The following is a 27,446-nucleotide window of genomic DNA, read 5'->3' on the forward strand; positions in this document are numbered from 1 at the left end:
TTACTTTGAGTGCAGGACTTTGGAGTATTTTACATTGCTGTGTTTTTAGTTTTCGGCTTTGAGAACATCTTTCACTGATGCATGAGTGCACATGCATCCGTGAATGTGAAAGAGAGTGGAAAAATGGTGTTCAGACTCTTCATTATCAGACTAAGTGCCTTTGTGCACATTTTAGACCAGTCTTCTGTCACTGCACGTTCAGGATGAGCTGTTGTTGTTGATGAATCAAAGCCGCTCAGCTCCTCTTTGTCTAATATGAAAATATACAGTGTTGATAAGGGCTTTGTGTCTCTGCTCAGCTCAGTGTTACCTTGACTCATAACTACACAACACTCTCACATACCAAGACACACACACACAACACAACGATGAGAGGTCACATGGAGAGTGTTTTGGCTTCTGCTATACAGGCTGCTTCTATCCGGTTGATAAACAGAAACTGGTTTGAACTGGATGAAGAAGCTCAGCAGAGTACGTGCCCAACAGACAAACTGACAGATACACATCATGTTTTTAGAAGGACCTGGTCATGTTGTCATGAAAGACGATGCTTTGTGTTCTCCAGCTGACTGGGAAGGTTCAGTTTTTGTGTTGAATTGTTGAATAACCGCTGTGAGAGACATATGATCCTCTGGAAGGTGTTGGAATAAAGGCATCCAGTGAAATACACAGCACATATGTAGGTCATGCTTACCTCAGCCTGGGAATACTAAAAGGATCGCTGCACAATGTTTTCAAGACTGTTGTAAAATAATAATCAGATGCACATATGAACACTGAAACAGGTTTTCTGAGGTGTTAGCATTCCCCTTGTTTATTCTGGTCCTTAGGAAATCCTAATGCACTTCGAGGTATGAGATAAGTATGGTGGCCTTGAGCTCAGTGCTGTGCAACAACACAAGCAAACCAGGAAAATATCAAATATCAAGTTTTATTTTTTTTCACCTCCAATCCAACCAAAGTTATTTAATATTTAGTTCCTGCTGATACGGTGTCTCAATCTGACACAGTTTCCCTACATAATCCATACTTCAAATACAGTAAAGTTATTCAAATCAGTCCAGTGTATATGCTTGACACCTTGACAAAAATCTGCATTCAAGCTGTTCCTAAAAGTGACATAGGTGGTCACAAACCTTGTGATAAAGCTCTGGCAGGGTCCTGTGGAGAGGGTTGGGTGTATGCCGTTCCACAAGCCCCAAAAGACAGTTCTGCTTTTGCAAGCAGAGAGCATTGTGGGGATTAAGCTAACAAAGGGCCACCATGACAAAGACATCCATACTTCATGGTCTCTGGCCAGAGCTCTTGGCTTTGAGACAAGCCAGGATGAACTACAACGGTGTCCTCACATCCCAGTGACACATGTAACATAGTGACTGCTGACTATAACAGCCAAATCAGCCCTGGACAAATGTTTACTGTGCTTAATTTGTGCTATCACTTGATCTGTTATTATTTTAAATGCTGCTAATTACTGATTAAGAAAAGCATTGAACATTTGCACCTGTAATGTGCAGACACAGACCAGTAAAGAAATGCCTTGATCGGCCTAGTCTTCATCCATCTGACAAAACATGAACAGCATTTAGAAGAAAATACTGTTCATATGGGCACCTGACTTTCTAACTTTCTTTCTAACTTGATAATTGGGATTCTATCATCTTTAAAAGTTGCATATGTGCATAAAACAAACAGATCCATCCGAGTGTTTGTGCACACACATCACAAACAGACACGTTCTTGCAAGGTGCTTTACAGGAATCTGGGCTGGTGTCCAGTTCACAGGCTGTCCTTGACTACTTCTAAACACAGCTCAGGTTTGGGAGCTGCGCTCGCTGGGTGTGGATCGGCTGTTTCAGAACCTGCAACAAAAGCTTTATTTTAATCCATTTTAAACCATGCATATATAAAATGTAGGCATACACATGCACAGACACATATCTTACTGTTTAGTCTGTCTGTACAGTAGCTCAATTTAATTCCATCTGATCACATCCTGCTGTAAGTGTGAAAACTGCTCAAACCTTTGCCCTTTATTTTGGCATCCTGTGCATGTGCACAGCCAGCCAGCCAACAATCTATGTACATCACTCAGACTGCCAAAAATACACACAAACAGTCAAACAGAGTTCACTTCGAAGCTGTGATGCAGAATGCATGTGAGGCTTGTGCCTTTAAAACTCAGCAAAAAAAACCCCAGCCATAATAAGATGAGTAGTATCCTGTAATCAGCATTACAACAATCTTGGTGTGCAGGTTTGTGGAGACGTCAGATGAAAAACAGTCACTCAAACAATGACAGAGTACATTCATTGTTGAAAGATTTCCATTTTATTTTGAAAGATTTCCATTTTATTTTGAAGGTCTGGTTAGGCTTAGATGACTTGGTCAAGATGGTTTGGGTTCAAATGAGGGCTACATTTAAGCTCCCATCTGATAAAATCCATTTTTACTGTGTCCTAATGCATTCCCAGCATCTTAAGAAGTGAACACCCAGTGAATAGTTTTTATTTTTGATGGCAATGTCCCCACAACAGTAGAAAAATCCTCAGTGTTAGTGTTGTATGGCTAATTACCATTAACTTTAAGATATGCACACAGGTCAGAGGTCTGTGGAAACTTTAACACTGAGGAACATTCAGAGATGGTGGAAACTTTGATTTGAAACCAGTAAACAGGGACTAGGGGGTTCACTGTGGTTTCATGTGCTTGTTCTACAACCAAAACTCTTCCTGGAATGGATGTGGACAGCAGTAGCTTAGCTGCATTTAAATCTACAGACAACGAAACAGCCCATTTCCAACAGAACTAAAACCAGAAGTTCTACACTCATGTTGACACAAACAAGCTTTGCAGTACGTTGAACTGAGAAATTTAACTACATATTATGTCTTTATGTGAGACATTCAGTAATTCAGTTACAATGGTAAACCTGTGGTTAATGACATTTTGTTGACCCCTCCATCCTCCCAGAGCTCCTCTTCTTGTGGCCATTGTGGCTCTTTGCTGTAGTTACCAGCTGTAGTAGCAGCTCCATAGCTCAGTGACTAATACCCCTGACTTTGGCATAAGAGATGGTTCAAATCCTGGTGAGGATGCAGTTGTCCAGTGAGGACCCTTAGACAAGGTCCTTAGTGCTGCACCGCATTCTTACCTCATATTGTATCTACTCTTGGATGTTCGTCACTTTGGATAAAAGCATCTGATAAATGAAATTCTACATTGTAGTTATTATTCCTGCAGTAGTTAGAGGGCACTGTGACTTTTAGCACTGAGTCTGTGTTTCTTTGAGCAGTTGTTAAAATAGCTGATGTTGATGTATTTGTTGGGAAGACAGTTTGTTTCCTCTTTGGTCAGCAGATAACATGACTAACAGTCTACAGTCTCACTAGCAGCTGTGAGAGGCTGCAGTGAAGAACAGCAGTGCTTTGAGCTAAATGCTAATATGGGAGTGTTGCTAAATGCAATATTACTGGTAAATTTTCAACGTGTGGGAAACACGTTTGCTGAAAACAGCAAGATTATGCAGTTATTACACAAAATGCAGTTAAAGCATGGTTGGGAACAGCTGTCACCACTGGAGCATCAACCTTCTTAATAAAAAAAGCACAATGTCTACAAGAAAGTGGTCCTGAGCCCTGACAAGTTCAGCAGAACAGCCTCCCTCCCTGCAGCGTTTCAGAACAAACTGAAGCAGTGAGGAGCCAGAACTATCCATCCATCCATCCATTATCTATACACCGCTTAATCCTCACTAGGGTCGCGGGGGGTGCTGGAGCCAATCCCAGCTGACTCGGGCGAAGGCAGGGGACACCCTAGACAGGTCGCCAGTCTGTCGCAGGGCTACATATATAGACAAGCAAGCACTCTCACATTCACACCTACGGGCAATTTAGAATAATCAATTAACCTCAGCATATTTTTGGACTGTGGGAGGAAGCCGGAGTACCCGGAGAAAACCCATGCATGCACAGGGAGAACATGCAAACTCCATGCAGAAAGATCCCGGGAAAGCCGGGACGCGAACCAGGGACCTTCTTGCTGCAAGGCGAAAGTGCTAACCACTACACCACTGTGCAGCCCGAGCCAGAACTAATAATAAACATTTACCACTGCTTATGATGTATCCAAAGAAGAGCAGGCTTTGACTAACTGTAGGTCCCAGATCATCCTGATGAAAAAGAACAAACATTTATCTGATTATTTATTTCTGTTTGGCTAGTGTGTCAAGATGTTACCAGTGTGTCTGGGAGCTGACTGAGAAAGGTACAGTTTTTGAAGTTTTATTTAGTGCCAAAAGGCATGGTGAAAATATTTTGATAGATAGATAGATAGATAGATAGATAGATAGATAGATAGATAGATAGATAGATAGATAGATAGATAGATAGATAGATAGATAGATAGATAGATCGATAGATCGATAGATCGATAGGTCGATAGATAGATAGATAGATAGATAGATAGATAGATAGATAGATAGATAGATAGATAGATAGATAGATAGATAGATTTTCCTTTAGGTGCACCAAAGTCACTTTAAATCACTGTGCCTTGAAATGTGTACATATTATTTACTGAATTTTAATAACATTTATTGTTCTATAGATTTTAAAATTACAAGTGCTTTTAATTTTATTGTACAGCAAATTTTTGTCAGCGTATATACTAACCTTTAATGTTAATGTTACTAATCTGCCTGTCTTTTTGTTATTTATGTTGTTGTATGTAAGCTGCTGAATACTTGAATTTCCCTTGGGATTAATAAAGTATCTATCTATCTATCTATCTATCTATCTATCTATCTATCTATCTATCTATCTATCTATCTATCTATCTATCTATCTATCTATCTATCTATCTATCTATCTATCTATCTATCTATCTATGTATATACACCACAGAGCTGGGTGTTTTTGATGTTGTTTTGTAGGTGTTCAGTGGTTTATTTCAGTTTTGGCTGTTCAGGTTCATTTGAGTTGAATTTCTGCATCAGTAATGTGAAATTGTGGTACTGAGGAAGTGTTTCCTTAATGTGGATGTGACGGCGTCCACATTATATAGTGTTAGTTTACATAAAGCACATTTTTAAATGGACTCAGGTTAACATGGATACTTATGGGTTAGAATGTCTAATTTTAAATGTGGTTCTGTCACCTAAAATGAATTTCAACATAATCATCTTGTACAATCCACCTAAATATAATGTAACATTTTACCAAAATTTTGATGATTTGCTTAAAGCACTAAACCACAGATCTGAAAACATTGTACTTGGAGATTTTAACATAAACTGGCTGGACAAAAACTGTAAGCGAAAACTGAAAGCAGTAACATCCAAACATAAACTGCACCAGATAATTAAAGAGCCAACCAGAATCTCCAAGACAAGCAAAACTGTTATAGACCTAATCTTTACAAATAAACCTGACAGGGTGTCAAAAACATATAATTTGTTAACAGGTTTATCAGACCATAATATGATCCTGATAATTAGGAAACTTACTAAAAAACACTTACAGAACTCTCTTTCAAACAGAATCATAATTATGTGCCAACAGGGATTCCTAAGCAGAGAATCAATCCATTTGAAAATGAATTAAAACGTCTAAATTGGGACAATGTTTTGCAAATTAGTGACACAGACAGATGTTGTGATATCTTGACAAATACTATGGCAAATGTAATTCAAAAGTTCACTTGCCCTCTTAAGTTTAGGCATAAACCAACCCTGCCATGGATAAATAATGACATTTATCAGCTGATAAAGAAACGGGATCATGCATTAAAAAAATCACTGTTCACAAAATTACATACAGACATCCTCATCTACAAGGGGCTACGAAACCGGGTTGTAACCGAACTAAGAAAGGCAAAGAAAAATTATTTCATGCAACTAATAAATGATTCAGGTGGGAACAGTTTATATCTTTGGAAACATAGTACACACTCTTAAACCGTAAGTCAAAGCATCATGGAGAAATAAAGGAACTTAATATTAAAGGAATGATTTCTACTAACATCAATGAAAATCAATGAATTAAATACATACTTCATTCAATCGGTAGACGAACTTACATCAAACTTCCAAAAACCTCTCAACACAGATGAACGTAACTTAGATTCTCAACAATTACAAAATGTAAATGTATAAGTAATGGTCAGACTTCCTACTTTAACATTGAACAGACTGACCACATCAAAATTCAAAAAATCATAATCCAGTTAAACAATTCAAAAGCAAAAGATATATTTGGAATTGATGATTTACTTTTGAAAAAACACAGTGCCGTTTTGGTAAGCCCTTTACTTTATTTAATAAATTTGTCTATCAAAGAAGGGAAATTTCCACAAAGCTTTAAAATGGCCATTAGCACACCAATATATAAATCTGGTGCATTAACTGATGCCAGTAATTATAGACCAATAGCAATTCTCCCAACCATGTCAAAAGTACTTGAAAAGGTCATTGCAAATCAATTAATGATCTATCTTGAAAATAATCAGTTTTATCATTCTAAGCAATCTGGATTTCGCAAAAATTGTTCAACTGAGATGGCACTGTGTCATTTCATTGAGAGAATAAAATGTTCACTTGACAACGGAAATGTGGTTGGAGCAGTGTTTTTGGACTTAAAGAAAGCCTTTGACACTGTAAGTCATGAGATACTTCTCAGTAAATTAAGACATCAATTTAATTTTTCTGCTCTTGCTGTTAGTTGGCTTAGCTCATATTTGGAATATCGACAGCAGTGTGTTCGACTACAGAATGTGAAAACATCTCCTCTGAACAGTAAGACTGGTCCGCCCCAGGGATCAGTCTCAGGTCCTATTCTTTTTTGCTTATACGTAAATGATTTGCCTACCATCTGTACGGACACTGAATGTCAGATGTATGCTGATGACACAGTATTTTATGTTTCAGCAAAGACTCCCAGTCAGGCTTCAGACATCTTAAGCAGACAGATGGTTACTGTCTCAGAATGGCTACAAAGTAATCACTTAACACTTAATCACAAAAAAAACAGTATCAATGTGCTTTTCAATAAGACAGAAAGTCCCTGAAAAATTTCACATCACTATTGATACTAAAGAAATTGAGGTGGTAAATGAGTTTAAATATTTAGGTATAACTTTAGATCCACAACTTAAGTTTGACACACATATAAAGAAGTTATCCAAAACTGTAAAAACCAGTCTGAACTGCTTTAGACTTATCAGGTCATATCTCTCTTTTAAGGCAGCTCATTTATATCTGCATGCCATGGTTCTTTCACATTTGTCCTACTGCATTGCTGCCTGGGGCCAAGCCACTGACTCAGCTACCAGACCTCTACTCTCACTTCACAAACAAGCTTTGAAAATTTTAGACCAGAAACCACAAAAATGGCATCACTGTAAAATCATTGAAAAATACAGTTTGTTGTCTTTTTCTAATTGTATAAAGTTCTCCTTCCTAAAAGTTGTTTTTAAGTGTTTAAATGGACTGGCCCCACAAGTGATGTCTCAGATCTTTAAAAAGACATACAGCTCCAGGACAATGACAAGGAGCAGAACCAAGCAGAACTGTCAAATTCCAAGATGCAGAACAACGTTTGGCCAATCATCAGTGCAAAGTACACACCTATGGAATTCCTTACCATCAGAAATTAAATCCCAGACAGAACTGAAGAGGTTTAGTGTGAAAGTTAAATACTGGCTCAAGCAGCAGCAGAAGTGTGAACATTAATTTTTACAAGTCATTGTCAACATAACAGCGCTTTACTAATGTTCAATGTTGAATGCAACTCAGTTTTCTTTTATCAGTAATTGACAACCGCAACTGTGTTTATTTATTTATTGTATTATTCACTGTATTTGTGTGATTGCATTTTTTAATTGTATTTAGTATATTTCATTGTATTTTAAACGCCTGACTGGGACAAAGACTGCAAATTAGCTGAAGCTCGATGTCTTACATGCATCGCATTTTCCCTTTTCTGTGGCAATGTTGTGTTTATCGTCCCTGCCAAATAAACATTAAAATAAAAAATAAATAAAACCTTCTGTTCCAGGAGATTTATCAGCAAGACATGGTTGAAATCATGCAGGATAAGATAAGATAAGATAAGATAAGATAAGATAAGATAAGATAAGATAAGATAAGATAAGATAAGATAAGATAAGATAAGATAAGATAAGATAAGATAAGATAAGATAAGATAAGATAGTTCTTTATTTCTCCCCACGCCAGGGGAAATTCACACTGTTACAGCAGCTTATGTATCAATAAACATAATAATAGTAATAAAATAATAATAAAATAGTAATAATAATATTTACAATATGTACAGGACATAGTTTAACTACAGTATGTTGTATTAGAGTTTTCACTAATGGCACCTGAATGTGTAAAGTAGCATGTGGTACACTGTCAGGACTGTGTGCTCTGTAGATACAGCAATACTATCCTTGTAAGACCCAATGCTGTTCTCCTCCTGAACTCTAAGGGATTACAATAACCTTAAGCTCTGTGCAATATTGTTCATGTGTAGTAACTACACTGTCCTCATGTGCAATATTATAATGTCATTGTCAGACATATACTTGCTGTTTTTTAAATTATTTTATTTCTTATGATTTAATCTTTTGATTCTAATTTATTTTTTAATTTGTTGCTGTACACAATCTTCTGTTTTACATCTCTGACATTTATATGATCACTACTGCCTTTACTACCTGTGCAGCAACCACTCATGCTGTTACTGGCAGCAGTACATGAGAACAGGAATCTTTCTTGGGACAGATTTCAAATCATTCAGGAGGAAAACTGAAGATTTATTTTTAAATCTCAGGATGGTTTGATTGTGTTAGTGTTGTTGCTCTGGACCTGCTGTCTTTGCTGGAAAAGATGGTGTCTTGTGAGCCTGTTTGAACTGGCTATGTTATAGAACTAATCCATTAAATTAATCACAATGGTGATTAATTAACTGTCTAAAAATTAATTATATTTAAGTGTCAGATATTGTGCAGATTCAGTGATGACAAATACAATATGTTCTACATGTGTTAACATGTTTGTCTGATGATTTGACAGAAAATGTATTATTTTCACACACAAAAGTAGCCATCCATCCATCCATCCATCCATCCATCCATCCATCCATCCATCCATCCATCCATCCATCATCTATACTCCGCTTAATCCTCTTTAGGGCCGCGGGGGGGGCTGGAGTCTATCCCAGCTGACTTAAGGTGAAGACAGGGGACACTCTGGACAGATCACCAGTCTATCACAGGGCTACACATAGAGACAAACAATCACACTCACATTCATACCTACGGACAATTTAGAATCACCAATTAATCTCAGTATGTTTTTGGACTGTGGGAGGAAGCCAGAGTACCCTGAGAAAACCCACACATGCACAGGGAGAACATGCAAACTCCCCGCATAAAGGTCTGCAGGTCCCAGGTCCAGGCCAGGACGTGAACCGGGGATCTTCTAGCTGCAAATGTTAACCACTGAGCCACTGTGCAGCCTCAAAAGGGCCAGTTACAATCATTTTAGGGGCTCTTGAATTTGCTGTTTTTTCTTTACTTTATTTGATTTTTGCACCGAAGTATTTAGAAAACATCACTTCAAGCTTCGTACAAATGTGATGTGCATTTCAATCTCAGTTTTCTAACTTTATTTTTATATCGATAGATGAATAGACTGAGAAAGTTTTGTGTTACAGCAGCCAAATAGAAAAGTAGACACAGCAAAACACAAAATAAAAACTACAATTCATTTAGCTCATTATATGGGAAAACTATAAAATAGACAACTCCACACAAGACAATTGAATATAATTGGTAGGTTTACTGATAATGAAGAGTTGCAGAGCTTTAACAAAAGTAAATGAAAATTCTTGATGCTGTTGAGAACCATTATTAGGATCATAGGACCCTAATGAGCATGGATACAGGAGTTAAAGGTGTGTGGGCGCCTTCTGCTGGTCAGTCTGCAGCAACAGTCATGACGTGGTAAGTATCGTTGTTGCTCATTCCATCATTTTTTTGGTCTTCTTTGTGCTCCATGTGTACATGCAGTTACACATATGGTACATGTAGATACTACTACCACTACGAAGTACTGTAAGTGTACATTTGGGAGTTTGTTAGTTTTTAGTCCTATTTAATGCCTATATAAAGCACTGAGCAAACCCTGAATCAAATCAATATTCAGCGTCATTACCTGTACTCCTTTGTAAACCTGCAGTGTTGCATTGCACTGTGTAAGTAAATGTCGAAGAATATTACCAGGAAAATGTACATAACGTATCAAAGGTAAATATACTCGATGCAGAGAATCAGTTCGATTTTTCATGCATACATCATTTTCTTGATCACAAAAAACTTCAAGTGATGTCCTCAGATGTGTTTTTCAGTCCAGACCTGAAAATGATCCATTTTACTGCAATTATTACATCTGAGAAGCTGGAAACAGGAAAGTCTGCATGTTTTTGTATTGAACTTTTGGTATCATTTGATCATAAATATTAGTATAAAATATTATAGGATGTTAGACATAATATTTAGAATGAGTCAGGTGTCATGTAGCAAATGATCATTTATGACATTTACCTTAAATTAGTTAGTTTGATTATATCTAAACTTGTAAGGTAGATTTCTAACCTTGATTGTATTTCTCTAAAAGCACTTTTGCTCAACATCTTTTGCTTTCAATATTTTGTGTAAATAAGTAACGTGACCTGAAAAATGGTATCCAACAAACTCGATCCTTTCTTATAACTGCCAATAATTTTATTCATTCATTTGCCATAATACAAGTTTATGTCTTCATAGTTTTCCTTCCTCTTTAATATCATTTTAAAAAAAGAAAACAAAAGGATAGCATGTGAGTGAGTGCTTTGGTGGGGAAAAGTAATTAGATAATCTGACTGTATCAAGTTTTATTTTATCTAAATGTTTTAATTTTGATTTTGGAATGCCTTTTTTTGGAAAGCTGCTTTTCTGGGGGCTTTCATCAACAACTCTGTTCTTTGGGATTACAGGTTTAAAAAGAAGTGAAACTAGTGTCATTCAAAGCTCAGTCATGTTCAAATTTCCCCTGAGTAGTAAATGTTTGTGCAATACTGAATTTTGGGACTGTCATCAGTTTTAGGAAGTAAATATAAATCATAGTATCTATGGTTTTCCTGATATTAATCAAATATATATATATATATATATATATATATATATATATATATATATATATATATATATATATATATATATATATATATATATATAAAAAATAAATGTATCATTTTTCTGCATTATTTTCTGTAAAAAAGTTTTCATATCAGCACATGTTGGACAACATACATTGATGTCGATACATCTGATCTAGCTCAATCTTGGCTGATGATATCGGTTGGGTTCTACTTTAATGTGTTCTCCCTGATAAACTCAGCAGGCTGGAACACTTAACTGCAGCTGTACCTGCTGAAACATGTGCCTATTTTAGAATGTTTTTTTTTTTTTTTTTGACTCAGACGGAATCATGACTCGAAGATGAGCCTGGCATCAAAATGTAGGTAATGATGAGATCATTCATTTGCCATAACATATTTTGACCAACCACCTGTCCTACATGGTGATACGACCCTTGAAATTCACCAAAAATCTACTTTTTAAAATAAACACAACACACTGGGTGCCAGTGCTTGTTTCAATGACTTTTTGTCATAGACTTTAAATTGGTGCAGCTGTGCTTGTGTGGTAATATATCCCATGATACTGATGCTCAAAGTTTGTTACAGAAAAAAATGATGCCGAACAAAAAACACACAGTGACACCTGGAGTGGATGTGGAATTGATTTGGTTGCCGCTTTATGTGTCTATCTCCTGTACTTCATTACATATATTAAAACTATTAAACATAAAAAAATGCTTGATATTATATAATGACCCATATCTCTGTTGATGCCACATCACCAAAAACCTGAAATAAATTCAAATCTAGCATGAAACTGAAGAGACAATAACAAACCATACCGAGACATTTGTAACAGAGCCTTTATGTATATTTTTTTCTGCAAAATACAAATACTACCACGTTTCTGAGTGAGGGATTGCTGTACATAATCTGCGACAACAGAGGTGCACTTGATTTAGTTTTCATTGTCTCCAAGTGGCGACAAAGGCCAGCTTATGCCGCTAACAATCTCTTAGAATACCTAACTGGTGTTATTAGAAGCATTAGTGCATAAAGAGGGGAGAGTACAGCCCCGAGTGTACAGTTATAGTACAGAGGACATTCACTGATGTCGCCAAATAACAATAAAATTAAATAAAACTTCACTTCAGGGCTTTTGAGGTACAGATTTGACAAAGTCCCAGGCAGTTACTAGTTAAAGAATCAAACCAAAAACACAAATAAACAGGGTTTTTCACACGGTGTTAGTTTACACTCCAGCTTCCCTTTTGTGTGAACTTCACCTCCGCCCGAGGACGAGCTCCTGGCTCTCACATCCTTCAGTCGGCCTTGTTACGTGGACGAGGCGGGCGTGGTGCAGTAAGACCAGCTCGTTGAAAAGAAAAGGAGCGTGGGAGAAAACACGTCTGGGCTCTGCCCTTCTCAACACACCTTGTAACTAAACAGCAGGGCCGCTCACACTAGAGCAGCTACAGGGATCTGAATTTACTTACAGCACACAGTGGTCAAGGGTTCAAGCTCCAAATATACAGTTTTAAAACCAAAATATTCAAATGTGAACAACCCTCAGCCACATCTGCTGCTTCAGAAATTACAAAAAACTAAGTGGATTTTGCTCAGCAGGCCTTCAGCTCGTCTGCTCAGTCTCTGACTGCAGTTGGTGTTGGAAACAGCTGACAAATGATTCACAAACGGAGTCATGTCCACACATATGCAGTGGTGGAAAGTACATTTACTCAAGTAGTTTGAAGGTATTTGTATCGTTTTGCACCTTCAATTATAAAATTAAGATTAAACCAGGGCTTCCCAACCATTAGGATTTTGAGCTAAACATGCTAAAAGTTTTCAAATATTCTCCTTTTTATTTATTTACAATTGTTTAACAGCTGTTACTTTAGAACATGTATAATTAACTTGCAAAATAAAATCATTTGGCCTTTTTGTGTAGTGCTGTGTTTCAGGTGCCTACAAATTAGGGTGGAATGATTTGGGGAAAACATCACATTTTTTGACAGATATTGAGATCTGATTTGACATTTTTCTTTAGAGTTTCAGTTCAATATTTACCCTGTAATAGATTTAAAACAAGATGGAGCATTACCACATAAGACACCACTGCTCCATCTGGTGATGTAGCCAGGTACTACAGCTAACATTTGCGTGTGCAGTGTTGGCTGGCACTAAATAATAAATGAACTTTTTAAAAATCCTGTATTTTCCATTTACTTCTTCTATTGATGTTTTAAAATGTGCACAAAATATGGTCCTACTGTTACTACTATTTTACTGCACTCTGATTACTTTAAAGTACATTTTGCTGAAAATACTTCAGCAGGATTTTAAATGCAGGACATTGCAGCTTTAGTAAACGACTACTTGTTCCACCACTGCAAATGTATTTGATGAGTGAGGCTGTGCTTGGAGAGACTGTTGCTGTGAGATCATGTTGCGTCCGACACCAGCTGAACAGCAGACAGGCTATAAAAGGGAATTTAATCTCTAACATTGAGCTGAATGTAAAATCTCCCTGAATGTCTAATAGAAAACTGAATGCTGCTCTTTATAGAACTGTTAATAAATAGAATTGCAGACATCCAAATATATCGATTTGATATAACAAAGAAGGAAGGACTAAAGTTCAGTCTGAAAAACACGACACTATGAACTTTGTGCAGCAAAGCATCACCGTCCCATCAGTTTATGGCTTTTAGGATCCTCACTCTGATCTGAAAAATCCTACAAACTATCAGCACAAGATAAATGAGTCTGTGCATAACAAGGACGTCTTCATCACTCCACTTTGTTGTATGGAAGCACATAAAGGCCAAACTCTATGTTTTAAATCATCTGGAAACCAAGTTGTGAAATGTAGCCACTACAGAATACTTAATGTTAGAATATACCCATCTGAACGAAAATGATGTGACTATAGGTCAGGGGTGTCAAACATGTGGACCATGGGCCAAAACCAGCCAGCCAGAGGGTCCAATCCGGATCGTGGACAATTTTGTAAAGTGGAAAAATTACAGAGATCGCATTAACAACAATTTGTAAATCAATCATTTTAAAATAATTTCTAGACCATGACACGTTGTTTTGATCATAACGCAAAATACTGCACTGTTCATTGTTTTGTCATTTTCTCATTTTTTGTAATATTTTGTCTCGTTTTTGTCTTTTTTTGTCTGACTTTTATCATTTGTCTCACGTTTTTGTCATTTTATTTCTCATTTTTGTGTTTGCTTTTTGTCTTGCTTGTGTTTTTTGTCTCATTTTAGTCATTTTGTGTTTCGGTTTATTCATTGTTTTGTGCATTGTTTTTGTAATTTTGTTTCACGCTTTTGTCATTTTTTGTCTTGTGTCGCTTGTTCATTTTTTTTGTTGCTTTGTACATTTTTTGTCTAATTTTTTGTCATTTTGTTTCTCACTTTTGTCATTTTGTATTTCATTTTTGTAATATTTTGTCTTATTTTTGTCTTGATTTTGTCTTTTTTAAAGTAAAATACTATATCGTTCAGTTGCAGATACCTGTGACTAAATGCTTTATGCCTTTGTAGATACTCTCTGATCTATAAGTTGTCATGTGTAAATGATAAACTGAAGCATAATGCTGTTAAAAGTGAAGTTATTTTCAGTTCATAGTGTTGTGTAAAAAGATAGCTGATTAAATGCAAATATTTTCAGAATGTACTTTTTTGCACTAAAACAAAGTAAAAATATGGAGTTGTTGTTATTTGTAGGTCATTATGCTGTGATTTTACTGGTCCGGCCCACTTGAGATGAAATTGGGCTGAATGTGGCCCCTAAACTAAGATGAGTTTGACACTCCTGCTATAGGTGGTTTCATTTGTTTTTTCAATTAAGAAAAACTCCTGTTGAAATTTTGTGAATTTAAAAACAAGATTTCCAAAAATGAAATTATTAGTAGTAGGAAATTTTAACAACTCAGTTTCTTTTAAGATTGAATCCTCGCAGCTTTTTTGCTTCTACAGTTTTGTGTATCTGGATTGTATTCACCGCAATTCTCACTTTTTCTAACTCGGTTCTGAAAATTATTCACTAACTCTGATAAGCGTCTTCACATCAAGTGAAATTTGCCTGAAGCTTCTTTTCTATGCAAACTGTTGCACGATCACTTTCCTTTTAGTCACACTAAACCCTCCTCAGTCACAATTCCTCCATCGCCTTCTCTTCCATCACTTACTCAGACTCTCTTTTCCCAACTGTTCCATTTGCCACACTTGATTTCCGTGTTTCAGTGTGTCTCTATGTGCACACATGTTGAACCTGCAACGCTGCATGTGGAGCAGTGGACTGCTCTCACATGACAATAAACTCACCAGTAGCTTCATCGTTCAGAGTACCAGACTTCTTCACTTTCACCTTTTTTGTTAGTTTGCATACATGTGCACATAAGCGAATGTGCGTTTTACATACGTGTTATTTACTCATATTCCCTCCCCCAACACACACACACAGATAAAACAAGCAAATACATGTACACCGATGAACCCTCCAGCCGCTTCAGTACATGCCAATCTGATCCTGGACAGGTAGTGTTTGTGGAAAACTTGTAAGAAATCGTCTAAAACTTCGCTCATGGATCAAAACACTCAACACAAAGGAGGAGCTTTAAATGAAAAATCTGAATGTGATGGTTTTTGCAGATAATTTCATTTTCACATTTGACTTTTTACTCCACTGCATTTATCAAACAGATCAAGCTACTTATGAACTAAGCTTATAAGAATTTAATAACTTAAAAAAAAAGACCCGTCAACTGCAACAGTTTGACAATTTTGACCTGAACAAATAATCAATTAATTTAATTGTCAGAGAATTAGTCAGCAGCTGTCTGATTGAAGTTTTAAGCAATTTTCATGTGAAAACATTTGAATATTTTAGGAATTTAGCTCTGGTAGTATGACAACTTGCAGCTTGCTTTGAAATTTAAGAAGCTGGAATCAATGAATTTAGATTTTTTTTTGTTAAAAAATACAAACTGATTATAAAAATATTTGCTGATTGACTGATTATTACAGCACTCATTTTTCAGCTTTGGTTGCCATAGAATCTGTAATCTGCTGAGAGATTCTTATTTATCTTTCCATTTTAGTTCAGGATGTTTAGTGACATACACTACAATTTCTATTTAAATTGTACTTTGTGACTGACAGTTATTTCTTGACTGCCTGTTGATCACACCATGACAAGATAACGCTCCCAAATCTACCTGTTAACTGACAATTTTTTGACACATAAGCCAAACTTTAGAACAAATTTCTTACAAGTTTTGTACATTTGTACTGATCTGCACTGATCTCCAAAAATCGTTCCTCTAGTGTGAAGTCTACCTACAGTACATGTAAATACAGCAGAGCATCACTGTATCCATAAAAAACAGCCCCCCCTCCCAATTTACATGTTACCATTACACATATAGCACACCCACTCAGTACAAGAATATGATATTATTAATAATAATAACACTATAAGGTAACTTTACTAACATTTCCCTCCCTTCTGGTTGCAGACCGGCTCCCATCATGTCGCCCAACCCTCCGATAACCTCATCCGTTTGACCGATGGGCTGTGGCGCTCCTCCTGATTAGGCAAAGGTCGGAGAAGGAAGCTGTCGTTCCCGTGATGATCGTCGCGGTCCTCGCTGCCTTCGTATGAGCTCCCACAGCTGGACGCACTGTCGCCGGGGGAGCGGCCCGGTTCATGGGGACCCCTGCCGCCGCTGGAGTATCCTGCACCCATCATGCCGACACACCGGTCTCTGGGAGGGGATGCTGGCTCAGACTTGATGTGGAGGTTCTGATGGCTGGAAGGTAGGTTGAGATTTGAGTTCTGGCACAAGTTCCTGTAAAATGAGAGCAAATTGTGGGAATGTCGAAAAAATGCAAATCATATTCACATTCTGAACAGAGAGAACAGATATACGGCCCCACTTATCAGGTATTATTACTGCAATCCTGACTGCCCCCTCCAGGTACAGAAGAACAGGAGAACAAAGGATTGCTTACAAACTTGACAATTCTCCTCAAACTATTGTGACGCTACAGAAATGCATTCACCAGCCACTTTAACAGGTACATCTCTGAAATCCAAACATGCCATTGTTCAAAAAGGTGATGACTCCCCTCTCATTACTAAAGTCAAATTAGGTAGTGAGCTGGACTGTATTAATGAAATGCGTTCCTAATATTCTGCCCGCATCATGTGTTATGGGATAAAATATTAGGGATATTTCTAAATGTCAAGCAGTCCTGTACACCAAGTATAGTCATTACATTTTTGATGTTTGAGTAAAAGTATGGCAGAGCTGATGTTCAAAATAAAGTGGCTGGTGAGGATATTTCTCATGCATGTCCATTTGTCAATTTGCAGACAAAGGATTTAATCATCTGTATCAATATCAGTCCTACTATTAGATAAAAGCAGTCCATAATAATATATGCTGTTTGCACTTATTACTCCACCAAGGAACGCAGTGGAGTTATGTGATGATCAGCATACGTTTGTTCATCTGTTTGTCTGTCTGTTCGCAACATTACTCAAAAACTGATTCAAGGATTTGGATGAAATTTTCAGGGAAGGTCAGAAATGACACAAGAACCTGTTGATTAGATTTTGGCAGTGATGCAGCTTATTGTCTGGACCCACAGACTTGTGAAAGATTTTGGTATTATTGCGAGGCTGTGGCACAGTGTCACTGTAACTATGACAACAAGTGAACACTACGTCAGCTGCCTGCTGATGATCACATGATTGCGATCCTACTACAAATCGACCGCTGTGGACTTATCGGGACTTATCCGTCGAAAATGATACAAGGAACAATTGATTAAAATGTTAGGGTTTTTCTGAGTCCCATCAATTCCTGCCACATGCTACATGTTTAGGTGACTCGATTCGGTATCCGTACATAACGTACACATGCATAACACACGCCTGTGCTCAGCGAAAGGCCATTTTGTGATCATCAATAACTAATAAATAAACAAATGCTGCATTTCTGAAAAAAAAAAAAAAAAAAGCTGCATTTCTGACAATGCCATATGGGGGGATGGACAGCTTTGGCAGAGTACTGCGATCTCTGACTGCTTTTATACTTTTTAGCAGTTTTTATGTCAGTAAACAAATTATGGTAATCCGAGTCATTTGTGCCAAATCTGAACTAATGTGTTCATTTTTCATAAAAGCATGAACACTGATACACTTGTAAAGTTTTGGGGGTCCTGAGCATTTTCAAAGGGATTTTAAAAGATAAAATGTTGTGCGGCAGCCATTTTGAACAATATGTTCTAAGTCAGACATGATGACACAGACAGAGTGATGTCTGCCCACATGATTACATCATTCATTGCAGTAGACTTTTTGAGAAGGTGCAGCATTCAATTTTACGCATATTTCATGTTCTCATATAGTATTATTTTCCTCTCGCAGTGTCACTGAATTCCCTTTTAGCTATTCACTTGGACAATTTATCATGTAGTGCATAGTGTAACTGTAATCCCAGACCATCAAAAAATTTGGCCAGATATCACATTTTCTGTGTTATCATGCAGGTTCAACCGAGACGGTGCACGATACATAAAGGGGTAATGGCAGAAAGTCAGGAGATTTTGTGACAGCTCCAAATGTTAATAACATTTTCACATATGATTGAACTACTGGCTGCAACTAAAGATTATTTTCATTACCAATGGTTTTCATTTTTTTGATAATTATTTGACTTGTAAAATCTTTAAAAATTGAGAAAAGTGCCAGTGTAGAAGAGGTCTGGTGTTTGCTCACAGTGGGCTGTAATGTGTTCTGAGCCCTGATGAGATATAAAACAGCTGCTCACCCCATGTGTCCAAGTGCCGAATGCTGTAGATTCTGTATCTGCTGCTGCTGCCAGTTTGTCATTGATCCAAGACCAGAACCTCCAAACCCAGACAGAGAGGACAGGTCGGTGCCAAGGGAGAACTCTGAGGATGAACCAGACAGTTGCAGGTATTTCATCCTACATGAGGCAGCCTCTGGTCTGTTGCTGAACAGTGATAATGTTTTGTCATACTCACCTGTGCCGTAAGAGGAGGAGAGTGCAGACGGATACCCGCCCATCCCCTGACCAGGCAGCGTGGCAGCAGAGAGGGAGACTGCAGGAGTGGACAGCGTCTGAGCGGTCTGGGAGTGATTTATTCTCTGGTTCTGTAAGGACAGCAACAATCTGTCACACACATGCATACACCAATCATCTAGCCATATGTTACATTCTGTGGTGTGTTTGAGTAGGTAATGTAGGTTGTGTTTTTTTTTCTTCTATTTTCCCTGTTCCCAGGTTACGCCCAGTGGGAGTGGCTAGGTGCACCTGTGGCTCCTTACAATCAGCAGGGATGGTTAAAGGATGAGCCAACCTGAGCGTTGTGGCCAGTGGGCCAGATCAGCTGCCGGAGTACTAGTGTGGTGTTGTTGTCATGCGTTCTGCTTAAGGACAAGTCTCTAATGGTTAAAGAGCTGTGTAGGGTGACCAGCTTTGTACTTACAAAGCGCGCTTTGTGTTGGAATTGTGTTTTTGGATAAATAAATTTTCTTTTGTTGATGTCACACAATCAGTTTTCCTACCTCTGCATCTGTTTCTTTATATTTGTTACTCCCCTCATCCCCTAGATCTCGGGGACGTAACACCATATCTTAGAGGGAGCTTTGGGTTAAAATTTAGTTTTAAAACCTTCAGTATATACACTATCGTCCAAAAGTTTGGGGTCACCCTGACAATTTCCTCTTTTCCATGAAAACTCACACTTTTATTCATGTGCTAATATAACTGTACAAGGGTTTTCTAATCATCAATTAGCCTTTCAACACCATTAGCTAACACAATGTAGCATTAGAACACAGGAGTGATGGTTGCTGGAAATGTTCCTCTGTACCTCTATGGAGATATTCCATTAAAAATCAGTCTGTACTCTCAAATCTCATGATCTCATGATGACCTCATGATTTACAGAAAATCATCTGGTATTTGCTGTAAGTCTAAAGAATAGTTCCAAGAAAAGCCTGTTTAGTTTGGAAACAGGTATGAGGGAGAATGTGTTTTTTGTTTTTTGCTACATTATGAATCAGTAAAGATACTCTGATTAAATGTTTCTTTTCATGATTTAATCAATAATTACTTGCAATTTTATCTCTGCATTTGAGTTTCTAATCTAATTTATGATGTGAAATTCCCACAGAAAGAGTCCCTTATCACCTGGAAGTATTCATTTTAAACCTTCTAGATGTGAGCTGCAGACTGACAGTCCTTTGGATGGAGGAATAAAATTGATTTGTGAAAACAAATACTACAATATTATTTTTTTTAAATTGTGAGCTACTCTGATAATCGCTTATTTGGTTTGAATAATTTATCTAAAGGAACAAAGTCCAAATTCTATGATAGCAGTCTCGTAAATGTAAATATTTGCAAAAGAAAGTCTGACATTTGATGCCATTTGATATTTTAAAGACTAAACAACTAAATAATTCATCAGCAAATTAACAAAAATGGAAACAATTGTTAGTTGCAGCCTTCGACAGCATCTGTTTTTGTTCAGCTTAATGCAACAGCTCCTGGCTGTCAAACAAAGTGTCATAAAACCAGTTAACCTCTTTCTATGGCAGCTATTTTAGGAGGCTTTATCTCCCATTGCTCTATTTAATGAGTTACGGTTAATGCCATAAACTGAAAAAACATAAATATCACAAAATTATTTGTTTCTGAATGAAAATATTGGACACTGACTTGACCACTCCTTATTTGATAAAACGTTTAACTGATATAAATTCAGTGTGGATTTTGGTGGCTAAAGAAGAATTTAAATGGCCTCTGGGGGGTTGAGAATATAATTTGTTAATTGCAAAACAACAGTAGCTTCTTTAAACATCCAGTTTCACATATTTGTAGCATATAAGTTGCTAATAGTTCTGGGAGCTTTATTTGTATGACACAGTTAATTATTGTTAGCTATTTTGCCACATACAGACTCTGGTGTCCACACAACAGGAGACGCTGCTGCAGAAAAAGGTTAAACTGATTCTGTGTCAGTATCTGACCAGTACAGCCTCCCTGTTCAGCACAACATACCTGAGAGTGAACTCTGAGATCTACTTACCAACATGAGGTCAAAGTCCTCACACTGCAGGGCAGCGTTAAAGCACAAACTAAAATTAGTCTCTGTGCTGAACAATGCACTTAAGAAAAAAATTAAAGTAGAACTTAGAGAGAAACACTCACAACAGTTGGCATGTTGTTGCACTTGTTGGAGGGCGGCATCAGTGTTCGCAGGTCTGGTTTGCGGCTCATGCTCATCGAAGGAGGACTCTTGTCCTGCATGTTCTTGGAAACTCCTGCTGGAGACAGCAGGCCGGGGGAGCTGCAGTGGTTGTAGCTGCCATTTCCTGCAGAAAAGTCCCCAGGAATTAGTCAGAGAAATATGTTGCTAAATATTATTGTAGGGTCTTAACCTTAATATTCATAATATACCGGTCAGTTTGTAACATTAATCTTATTTCTCTGTTAGAAAGCACTTTGGCTTAATCTCTGTTAATAAATGACAGTAACCTATTCGATTTCATCAGGCTTCCATGTCTTTTTGTTTTCAGATTTTTGATTATTCTCCTCATATTTAATTGAATTTATCAGTCTGTGATACCTCAGAATTTATGTTCTAATTTTAATGATTAAGTAATGATAATAAAGTTCAAATAAAAGTTGGTAAGATGGAATTTTTATCTCCTGTTCTGCTAAATAATAAAACATTCAACTGGTCTGTAATTGTTTAATTTGCTGATTGGAGGAAAATAAAAAAGTGAAGTCTTACCAACATTGGAGACAACAGTGTCGTGCAAATCTGAACCCATCAGACCTGCAGAAAACACACAAAGTCACATGCTGGCACCACAGTTCAAATGTAGTGTCAATAAATTAAAAATACAAAATGTAAAATAAGAGTTTGCATAAGTCAGTGTTTAGCAGATGTGATGAGGGTAATGTACCTGCATTCCCAGTGCTGGAAGGCCGCTGTGGGGACAGGCTGTTTCTCTGCAGGGAGGAGTGTGAGATGGGCAGCAGGTTGTGGTTACCCAGACCACCCCCCATGCCCTGGTGGGAGTACAGCAGCCCACCAGGGTTGCTGCCGGGGAGGGACACTCCCATGTCGTAGCTGGATGGAGGCAGACCCTGCTATACCAACATTAGGACTTGATGAGGCGACAACACGCTGCAGCCAAATTACACATCATTAACAGAACAGAGGTGAACTTACACAGATTCTCTGTCTGTTGATCATCAGGTCGATGTCTTCGTTGATTTTGCGGTATTTGTCGTCTGACTCTGGGCTCTGGCCAGCAGAGTCGTCGGCCTCGATGTCAGGGCTGTCGCAGCCGTTTAAACCCTTCTTACGCAGCGTCTATTAAGAAGAACATGGCAGACACATCTGGATGAGTTACAGAATCCAATTTCTGCTTTACTGATGTTTGCTTCACAATCTCACATGTGAAGAAATAACAAGTAGGAGGCGACTGATATGTCGTCTTTTTAGAGTTGATACTGAGTAATTATTAATGAAGGAGATATTCGGAATGGATAAACATTTACAGTAAAAAATCTCTGTTCAAATTCAGAATAACACTAATTCCAACAGTTCTAAATAAAAACAACCAAATCTATAAAAAAAAAAATTCTCATCTGACCACCTAAAAATCACATTTATTATGTACAACCATTTTAGTAAATGAAATGCAGACATGCAAAATTTTACTTTCACACCAATTACAGGCACTTGAATTACATAATAGCGAGCTGAATTTTATAGCTTTTAAATTCACTGTTTCCAGCATTTTTGAGCCTTCATAACATCATAAGTACAGGAGATAGACACATGAAATTTACAGGACTGAAAATAAAACATAATTTTTTGATAAAAATATCAAAAACTCAACATAGATAAATGCAACATTGGTATACCGAGGAGCAAGTTGTCAGCAGGCTGTTGGACATTACATTCTGCATGGTAAAATATCTTTATAGAGTTGATGTACAAAGTTGTGTGAAAAATGTTGTATATATAATATATATAAATAGTCAAATCTGTAGTATGTTGTATGTTGAGGTTGATTCCAGTTATATATATTTTTTTTATTTTTGTAAAAATAAGTATTTTTTTTCTTCTTGTTTACAAATTATTGCATTATGACTATTATACTGCACTTACACTACCCTTCAAAAGTTTGGGGTCACTTAGAAATGTCCTTATTTTTGAAAGGAAAGCAGCTTTTTTCAATGTGGTAAATGACCATTCTAGCTGGAAATGGTTGATTTTTAATGGAATATTTACATAAGGGTACAGAGGAGGAACATCACTCCTGTGTTCCATTGGTACAATGTGTTAGCTAATTGTGTTGAAAGACTAATTGATGATTAGAAAACCATTGTGCAACTATGTTAGCACATGAATAAAAGTGTGACTTTTCATGGAAAACGAAATTGTCCGGGTGACCCCAAACTTTTGAATGGTAGTGTAGGGCATTTCTGAGTTCTCTACTTCTAGCCATGGTTGGGCTGCTTCCATAGACGTGCACAAAGTTATATTGCAGTCAAAAACGAGGCCACAGAGAACAACATTGTGACAGGAGCAAATGGATTGCACAAAGACTGCTTGGTGTTCAGAGGGCTAAACTTAAAAGAAAAAAAAAACAAAAAAACAAAAAAAAAAGCACTGTCGACCACAAGAGGGCGCCATCCACCAGGGATCCGCCACAGACACGCCACAAGACCACATACCAGAAGTTAGTCAGACACACCACAACTAGGCTTGACAAGTTAGTTTCAATGAAGTTCAATGACAAGAACAGAAAGTCAGCCATGTTTCTCTGACTTTTTGTTCGTTTCATGTGTAAAAAGGAGCATCAGACTGTTCACATGTGTCGTGTATGTGACTCAAACACAGTCCGTATTGTGAAATCGTCTCTCACTCAGGTGTCAGATGATGGTGGCGGTGTGTGTGTGTGTGTGTGTGTGTGTGTGTGTGTGTGTGTGTGTGTGTGTGTGTGTGTGTGTGTGTGTGTGTGTGTGTGTGTGTGTTGTACAGTATGCGGTTTGGCTGTCGGTAGCCTGCTTCAGCACTTCACAGCCCATTAGTCCCGTCTGTCACTGCACAACATCGGCGCTATCACTCGGCGGCCGGACCAGCACAGCTATCCCACTCATCCCAGTCATGTCCACCTGTTTTGCTTTAGCGGGGAGGAGGGTGAGGCAGCTACCACCAATGCTGGCGTGGCTGCCTGAGGGATGGCCGTAGAAGGCTATTTTTTGCTCCTGTGCGCCGCAGAGTTCCTCGTCACTCCCATCCCTCCCTCGCAATCTGTCAATCTGGCTGCTCTATTAAAACATAAGAGCGAATCCGCTAGCCTACTTTCCCCTCTTCAAACACACACACAGTACACAGTGTTACTATACAAACACACTCCTCCTTCAATTGAAATGCAATGTAGCCAGGTGGAAAAAGCAATCAAAGATCATGTACTTTAAAGCAGCAAATACTCTGAGTTAAAGTTTTGTAGTATTACTAACAAAATGTACTCAAAGTCTGCAGTCTTGAAGGCACTTTCATGACCTTCATTGTTAAGCTCTAACATTATAAGGACTAGTCATATGTGCTGTACCTGTCTAAACTATCCAGATCCTCCATCATTTCAGATGATATTGTTTTTACATGAGATTTAATATTAAGGAAAGGATTTTCAGCAATTTTTGTATCTTACAATGAAAAATCCATCAGAGCTTCTCCCTTGAGTCCCTCTGAATCATCTGATTTTTTTTATGTACAATAACTTTAGTTCATTTAATGAAATCATGCAAAATCTTGCCTTCAAAAAATGAATATTTTTGAAGTACACAGGGGTGGGTTGAAACATAGGACTTTTCAATTTACTTGTTTCAGCATTTTTGGAGCCTTTATAACCTCATCAATACAGCTGATAAACAAATTTAATTTTCAGGTTTGAAAAACACATTACAGCTCTTTTAAAAAACTGCAACCACTTCAGGTATCACAATCTAAAGCCAAAGTCTGGTCCATGGTGCATGCATGATTTTTTCTATAACCAACCCGTGGCATTAGTATTATGGGATATAATGTTTATGACATGAGTCGGACAAACAAGCATCGGTAGCCTACAGGGCAGAAAAATGATTGTGCAGGAAAAAGCCTACATAAGTATTGTTTCTATGTCATAGACAATAAACTGGAGAGGATTTTTGCTACTGAGACTGTGATGGTTCATAACTGTGTAGGGGAGGCTATCTGTAATGAATATTTAGAATTTCTGGAGTTTTAGTCACACAAAACAACATGTCTGAAGACACCAAACTTGGTTCTATAAAGTTGTGATTGCTGTATTTTGGTATTTTCTAGCACTTTTTTTCCTTCAACCATTGAGCCCCAGACACTTTGTGTTCAAATTCACAACCTCAACACTGTTATGACGAGATATCTATCCTGCCAGCTTTTTATGGTGAGTCATGTAAAAACTACAATTTCACAATCTCTTCCCTTAATATTAGGGCTGATATAAAAAATCTCCAAGGTTTGTCTTGGAGGACCTGCATAGCTGAGAAAACGAGATAGGGGTTATACAGCTAGTCTGTATAATTACCAGGATAAAAGCTTAAAAGTAAAGGTAGTGCCTCATAGAACTCATAGGGTTGTTTATCCTTAAGGGCCTCCATAGAAGCATTTGGTTTGACGTGGACATTATTTGTTGTTTTGGCCTGTTTCTATGGTTAATTGAAACATTATCTGTGATTATACTAGCTATCATGTGTATTTTAACAAAATAACAGTAAATTGTTCAAAAACTGCATTTAAAACAGCACTTTTGTTGTATTTTGGTGTCATCAAAACTACTCTGCTGATAAAGTACATTAGGAGGCTATTGTAAATGTGGCATATTTTGGTAAAAAGAAGAAGAATAGAGTCAGAGCAGCATAAAAATGGAAATATTTGAGTATTTGGCTCTTGGTTACTTTTAACCACAAAGCAGGAGCATGTCTTGGTGGGTGTGTGAGGTGGCAGGTGGTTTGAACAGCTCCTTGTCGAGACAGAGAGGGAGGGGGGAGACAGCTGAGGCGAAGGGGGAGGGAGGATGCCATAATATCATACCAGTCTCCCTACTCCTCATCCTCATCCAGATCCACCCAGACCTCCTCCTCCTACTCCAGCCTCGCTGTGGTGCCTTTCCGTCGATTTTGTTTTCTCTTTTCAGCTTCAGCTACTTCCACCGCTCTCCTTGCCGTGGGTGGTCTCCTCCTCATCCACGTCATACGATGCTCTCAGTGTTTCTCTAATGGTGAGCGTGTGCCAGGCAACATGACATGCAGCTTTTACAACCCACTGTTAACCTATTGCTCAGGCTGCACATCAACCAAAGTTCTCATTTATCAGACCCATATTATGCGTACAGACACGAGAAAGGGACGGAACGTTTCATATTTCCTGTTCATTTCCAGGTAACTTTGTTCATAGACTCCTTAGCATTAGCTACTGTTTAGCTGTAAACATCAAACAGAATTCCTAAATAGTCTTACGCAGGAGTTTGATGCTAATTCAGGGTCAATAATAAGCGCTACAATCATTTCTAACGGCAGCACGTGTTGTTTCTACTCTTGATACTTTTGTGAAATAACCCCAAAAGCCACTGTCATGTTTGAAAGGTATATCTTAAAAAAAAAGTTCAACAAAATGACAATGACTTTTCAACTTTGTTACAGTCGTTGAATGATCTGTCTGTGAAGCGTCAATCAATCAGTAAACTTACTCAGATCATAAAAATTCACAAATATATACGTTACTTTACCCGGATTGTGTAAAATAAATGAATAAATAGATTCTGAGCTCCTCAGAACAGCCGTGTAGCCATGACCGAGTTTTCAGATGAACTGCAGCGTTTACACATAGGGGAAAGAAGATGACAAAGAGAGCCTGAGAGGAAAATAAAACATACTGGATCAATAAAATCATTGCAGCATGACTCAAAAACAGGATATGGTTGTGTGGAGATACATTCTGCAGTTGAAGCAGATGAGTGTGTAAAAAGGTTTGCAGTGGTTGTAAAAATGTAAACAGTAAAATATCTATATATGGAAGAGCCACCATGTTTTTTCAGTGTTTGTAACATCAGTGCACACTGATTGATTTCAGGTTTTGTCAAATACATATTAAAAGC

The 27,446-nt window shown here is 37.7% G+C and overlaps 1 protein-coding gene across 5 annotated transcripts in view; it reads right to left on the minus strand.

Moving 5' to 3' along the window:
- Positions 1 to 12,031: 12,031 nt before the first annotated feature.
- The window catches only part of LOC111584796 (myocyte-specific enhancer factor 2C-like), a 45,859-nt gene continuing 30,444 nt past the window's right edge, over positions 12,032 to 27,446 (minus strand). For 2 of the 5 annotated variants that reach the window (XM_035940891.2, XM_035940892.2), the window contains 8 exons: positions 22,487 to 22,630; positions 22,218 to 22,404; positions 22,043 to 22,087; positions 21,457 to 21,620; positions 21,335 to 21,358; positions 19,262 to 19,391; positions 19,045 to 19,168; positions 12,032 to 17,055 (listed from right to left, as the gene is read on the minus strand). In XM_035940891.2, coding sequence (XP_035796784.1) covers positions 16,734 to 17,055; positions 19,045 to 19,168; positions 19,262 to 19,391; positions 21,335 to 21,358; positions 21,457 to 21,620; positions 22,043 to 22,087; positions 22,218 to 22,404; positions 22,487 to 22,630 — 1,140 coding nt within the window. In that variant the 3' untranslated portion in view covers positions 12,032 to 16,733. The remainder of the gene's footprint in view (positions 17,056 to 19,044; positions 19,169 to 19,261; positions 19,392 to 21,334; positions 21,359 to 21,456; positions 21,621 to 22,042; positions 22,088 to 22,217; positions 22,405 to 22,486; positions 22,631 to 27,446) is intronic. The other 3 variants (XM_035940893.2, XM_023294063.3, XM_023294061.3) reach the window with 3 other exon arrangements.

This window comes from Amphiprion ocellaris, chromosome 17 (genome assembly GCF_022539595.1).
Source record: "Amphiprion ocellaris isolate individual 3 ecotype Okinawa chromosome 17, ASM2253959v1, whole genome shotgun sequence".
Taxonomy (NCBI): domain Eukaryota; kingdom Metazoa; phylum Chordata; class Actinopteri; family Pomacentridae; genus Amphiprion; species Amphiprion ocellaris.